Source organism: Formica exsecta, unplaced genomic scaffold (genome assembly GCF_003651465.1).
Source record: "Formica exsecta isolate Colony F162 unplaced genomic scaffold, ASM365146v1 scaffold148, whole genome shotgun sequence".
Taxonomy (NCBI): Eukaryota; Metazoa; Arthropoda; class Insecta; order Hymenoptera; family Formicidae; genus Formica; species Formica exsecta.
Genome location: NW_021848810.1, coordinates 67,791 through 73,417, shown reverse-complemented (window position 1 = coordinate 73,417; position 5,627 = coordinate 67,791). Strand labels below are relative to the sequence as shown.

The following is a 5,627-nucleotide window of genomic DNA, read 5'->3' as shown; positions in this document are numbered from 1 at the left end:
CGGGGTGGCCGCCGGATGCGGTAGCGCCGGGGGTGCCGGTGCCGGCGAGGACGCCGGCATCGCCCTCGTGGGTGTCCACACCGAGTATCCCCGTTACATGGACGAGCGCATGCTGGCCGGCGGTGGCGGGTCCCTCAAGGGCCAGTCCTGCGGCGGCAGCATCGAGCCCGGATCCAAGCACAAGCCCAACGTCGGCTACCGGCTGGGCAGGCGGAAGGCCCTGTTCGAGAAGCGCAAGCGCATCAGCGACTACGCCCTCGTGATGGGCATGTTCGGCATCATCGTCATGGTCATCGAGAACGAGCTGTCCAGCGCCGGCATTTACACCAAGGTGAGCGTTCATACCTGAAGAGTATCGTATAATATTCGCGACGGGGGAAAAATCCGGGATAGGATTTTATTTTATGTGCCGTGTATTTTTATATATATAAATATATATATATTCTGATATTGTATTCTCTCTATATGTATGTGTGTAATGTGATTCTTCTCTCTCTCGAATGTTTCTCGTATTACAAGACAGATGAAAATAAAAATTTGTCAAGAGTTATAGATCGTTTAAAGTGGCCTTAACTACAAAACTCTTCTCAAGAGAATTGTGTATACAAAAGTTTGCTCCCCGAAAATATTTTATTCATAGTTACAGCTATGCAATACAGTAAACAAAAACATATGTGTTAGAATTATTAATCCCAAAATGACTGTTGATATTTTCTGTCGCATAGTTTCCTTAAAACTTTCTCAATAATTCGATATTATAACGATTGAAATCGACCTCTAATTTCTCATCTGAGTCAAGGAGACTGACTTGCTCCGAATGTTAATTAAAGTTTGAAAGGAAAAATAATTGATTTCAACTCATCGGACACACCAATCGTGAATTTTTGGATATACTTGACGCAAGGTTTCTCAGCGTTTGCTCTATATCATACTATCGAACGTCCAATTAATTTTCACTTGACTGGCTAATAAGCGAGTCAAACTTTTCTTGAGGCTCCCATAAACTCGCTTCGGATCGCGTGCGGGAACAAACTCGTCGGCAATTCAAAAGTTAAATACTGAGAGCGCGTAGCACGATCTTGGAAACTCCCCCTAGTTTCTGTTTACAAAATACCGCAAACATGACCATTGTTTGGGGGATTCTCAATAGAATCAACATTAGAAATGGCTGCAGCCTGAAATTCGATTGATGAAGCAATTTTAGACTAGGTGTACGTGTCAAATTCTTTGACAATTTTGCGATTCTACATTTTGCTCATTAAGTTTTATTATCACTGGCTGTTCGAATGTATATTGACCGATATTTGAAGTGAATTTGTGATTATTATACCGCTTGTCTATATAAAATTGATGGCATTTTGATTAGTTATAAAATATACGTTCTGACAATAATATAATAGAAGATACAATTATATTTTATTTATTACATTGTAAAAAATTTTCTAAAAAATCCGACATATTTTTGTCTGAATTTTTCAGACCTAGGTGTCTGAAAGAAATTTCAGACAATCTGTCTTAATCATTAGAGTCGTTTTTTTTTTAAAGTTTAGAAGAGTGTATTTGAAAATTCAGACAGTGTCTACAAGAAGCTGCAGACACTTTGTCTGAAGTTTTAGTCAATTTCTTTTTTATAGTGTGCAAAAGAATTAAAAAATAATTAGTCGCAACACAGTTGAAACATCACACGTAGTGCGATGGTAGATAATTTCTGGATATACCTATTTTTATACTACACTCTGTGTACCCGTTCAGTTTTTTTTACGAGTATTTGGGGCATTCAGATATCTACAAATACCGCCCGCAATCTGTATGTTTTGCTTATCGTGGGCTCTCTTCGGGACACCCTGAATAAATTACGAGAGTCGCTGATAAATGATAAAGGCGCGCCATATCGAGTCCGAGAGTAGAACGAGAAAAGATCGAGACGGTTCGCTGAATATTTATCGTCAGTCGGAATCGTTCCGCGACGAAACGTTAATTCATTCGCCATCGATCAGGGCCCTTGAAACCGCGTGAGAAAAGTGCAGAGCGATGTAGCCGCGTTAATATTGCACCGATTGATCAACCGAAAAGGGCAAACCCCGGCGGTGGGATTTTATACTCGAAGGAAATTCCGGTTGATTTCTCTTTTCTCGAAAATATACCGTGACCATTTACTCTTACTGAATATTTTCTTTTTCTTCGCGAGATTGAGAGAATAATCAGAATATTACGGATTAAAGTATCCATATTTAATTGAGATATATTTCTCCTTTATATAAGGATCTATTCTTATAAAATAATATATATAATATTTGAAAAAACAAAGATTATATTTTATGGAATTTAAAGTTGATAAATTACAAGATAAAAAGAACGAGAGAAAAGAAAAATTTTAAGGATCTGAAGATCAGAGGATTGTAATGTATCTTTAGATTTGATAATCTAAAAACTAAAGTTTTCCTTAATACGTTCTCATTAATTGAGATGCTCTAATTAAACTCCTAGGAAAAATTCTTTCCTTTCTTTATACTTCGTCGAAAGTATATTCTGTGAAGCATCCTGTAGACGTGCATAGGCAGATCTCGGAAACCTTGCCGATAGTCGTCTCGGCTCCTTTCAAACTCGAAAAGCTTCGTGCTTGAATGCTCGCGACGTGAGATGAGGACTTCGGCAAGACGTCGGCAAATGTATACACGACCAGCATTTGCCTCACCGTCTCTCCGAACAATCCTTGCAGGATGTAGATTGGTCTCCCCCTTTCTCCCATCCCCCTCCGGCGCATCGTTATCCTTTCCGTCCCCCGGTCTCTCATCGCGAAGAATCAATGCTGTCGGGAACGCTCACGTTATCACGAATAACAGCTCTTTCCTTGTACGACAAGCGCTTCGCCACGTGGATCTAAATGATATATCCTCAACCCAGCAAATTCAAGGACTCGACAATCGATGAGATATCTATTAGGAACGGTTGACCAATGAGATCCGCAGAAGCGAGGAACTCCAAGATACATCGTTACGGGTGAAAATCAAGAGATTCAGAGAGAATCTCTTGCTCCATGTAATTTTCTGGTCTGTCATGAAATACGTAAACTTTCTGAATTTAGAGAAAATGTTTAAAGGAATTTTAGAAGAGAACTATGATGAATCGCGATAACTAAAAGTATTTCTCAGTGAAATAATTTTACCTTTTAATTTTCTGTAGTCAACATTTCTTAAACGACCAATAAAAATAATTAATAGAGAATTATTCAAAATAAAATCCAAGGAATTTTAAAAGAAAAATATGAATCTTGATAACTAAAAGTATTTCTCAGTGAAATAATTTTACCTTTTAATTTTCTGTAGCCAACATTTCTTAAACGACCAATAAAAATAATTAATAGAGAATTATTCAAAATAAAATCCAAGGAATTTTAAAAGAAAAATATGAATCTCGATAATTAAAAGTATTTCTCAATCGAATAATTTTACCTTTTAATTTTCTATGATCAACATTTCTTAGACGACCAATAAAAATAATTAATAAAAAATTATTCAAAAAAAATCCAAGGAATTTTAGAAGAAAAATATGAATCTTAATAATTAAAAATATTTCTCAATCAAATAATTCTGCCTTTTAATTTTCTGTGGTCAACATTTCTTAACGACCAATAAAAATAATTAATAGAAAATTATACGAAAAAAAATCTAAGGAATTTTAGAAGAAAAATATGAATCACGATAATTAAAAGTATTTCTCAATCAAATAATTTTGCCTTTTAATTTTCTGTGGTCAACATTTCTTAGATGACCAATAAAAATAATTAATAGAAAATTACACAAAAAAAAAATCCAGGGAATTTTAGAAGAAAAATATGAATCACGATAATTAAAAGTATTTTTCAATGAAATAATTTTGCCTTTTAATTTTCTGTGGTCAATATTTCTTAAATAACCAATATAAAAATAATTAATAGAAAATTATAGGAAGAAAAAGAATCCAAAAATGAAGTAAGAGATCCGCGAGAGAGATCGCTCAATTTGTGTCGACCTTTTTCATATATATTGAAGGTTAAATTCTTATTTTTTATATCCATCTTATCACCATCGTTTGCTATGTTTGTTATTAGACCCTTCATTTAGGACAGTGAGTCGAATTGATTCGCTTTGTCGAGTTAATGATTCGAGAAATGCGTGTCGGGTATTCACTATTGTATTATAACTACGGTCTATCGAGACCAATACGGGATCGTCGGTAGATAAGCCCTTTCCAATTTACCACCGCGTTTTTTACGACGCTATGTCTAAAGACGTATGGTCGAGGTGGATCGTCTGCCGAGAATCCCTCGGCGCAAATTCGACTTTATTAAAATTCGCCCCATGTTCGCCCGCAACAATTTCAAAAGTTATGAACATCCGACACATGGAATTTGAAAACGGCATGCGGTAGATTTAAGCAATGAAAATGTTTCTCTGCAAATATCCCACCGATTTTCATCCGCACTGCGGAGAGTAATTCCGAGTGTGCAAACGAGGATCAACGTAGAGAAAATAAATTGGTTCTTATTTACGCGAAAATTAATGTGAAACACAATTGCCAAACTTCGTGCTTTAAGCTTAGTAAAATATTTCGAGTCGAGCAAGAAAAGCTGGATAAAGAAAGCATGGAAGATGTGCAATATCCTTTTATCATAGTTTTTAATAGTCTTCATAGTTAATTATAAAAAGAAACTTTGTATAAGCTCAGGAAAATATTTCCTTTTATAATATGATTATCCTTTTATAATTTAATAGGTATGAGCGTCTAAAAAGTTTACCTTCCGTTAAATGGGATGTCTCCGCGACCTCGCGACCTTCGCAAACTTTATCGACTAAAAACGACTCCGTTGATGCGCCGGATATAACGAACGGATATTCAAGGCGACAAGCGCAAGCAGTCGTCCGTTATACATACACCGGGTATATATCGACAGAGCTCGGTTCGATAATCGCGATTGCGAAGGATAGGCCGCCTTGACCCGGTCTATCCTTTTTCGAACGGGAAAGCTCGTCCCCGGGGTGCTTTCGGCCGAAAGCTCGCGGAAGAGTGTCTTTTTCGCGCGCTCCTCGTCTCGCGCGACGCGAGAAACTCGTGTATTTATTCTGCTCCAAATGGGGGATATTTCTCCTGCCGAGAATTTCCCTAGGGACCGCGAAAATCCCGTTGTTGACCGAGCAATTCTCTCCGCTTGATCCTGTGCCAAGAGCAGAGCGGCGGATTAACAATATCGATATTGCAAGCTCAAAGACTTCTATTTCCAACCCCCTCCACCTCCCCTCTCCCCTCCCTCCCTCCCTCGACTGTACCGCGAAGAACCTATTCCAGAATTGAAGTAGTAATGCGAGAGAATCGGCTGGAAAGCGTGTCGTTCTCTAACTGAATTTTACAGAAAATGTCGAAATTTATTCTTACTTGCATCTTTTTATTTCACCCACTGAAAAAAATGTACTAGATCCAAAAAAAATTTTTTTATTCAAAAAAATTATTTATTTGAATACTTGCAAAGGAATTAGTTATTTCAATTGAGCATTTCAAATATATTTGAATTAGTAAAATATAAAACAAAAGCAAAGTATACCTTTATTTTCAGATTAAAAAAATTCGTTTTTTTTATCTTTACTATAATA

The 5,627-nt window shown here is 36.9% G+C and overlaps 1 protein-coding gene across 1 annotated transcript in view; it reads left to right on the top strand.

Annotated features, from left to right (window-relative positions):
- The window catches only part of LOC115246332 (small conductance calcium-activated potassium channel protein-like), a 50,320-nt gene that overhangs the window by 502 nt on the left and 44,191 nt on the right, over positions 1-5,627 (top strand). Inside the window, exon 2 of the mRNA XM_029825071.1 lies at positions 1-331. Within this exon, the coding sequence (XP_029680931.1) occupies positions 1-331 (331 nt within the window). The remainder of the gene's footprint in view (positions 332-5,627) is intronic.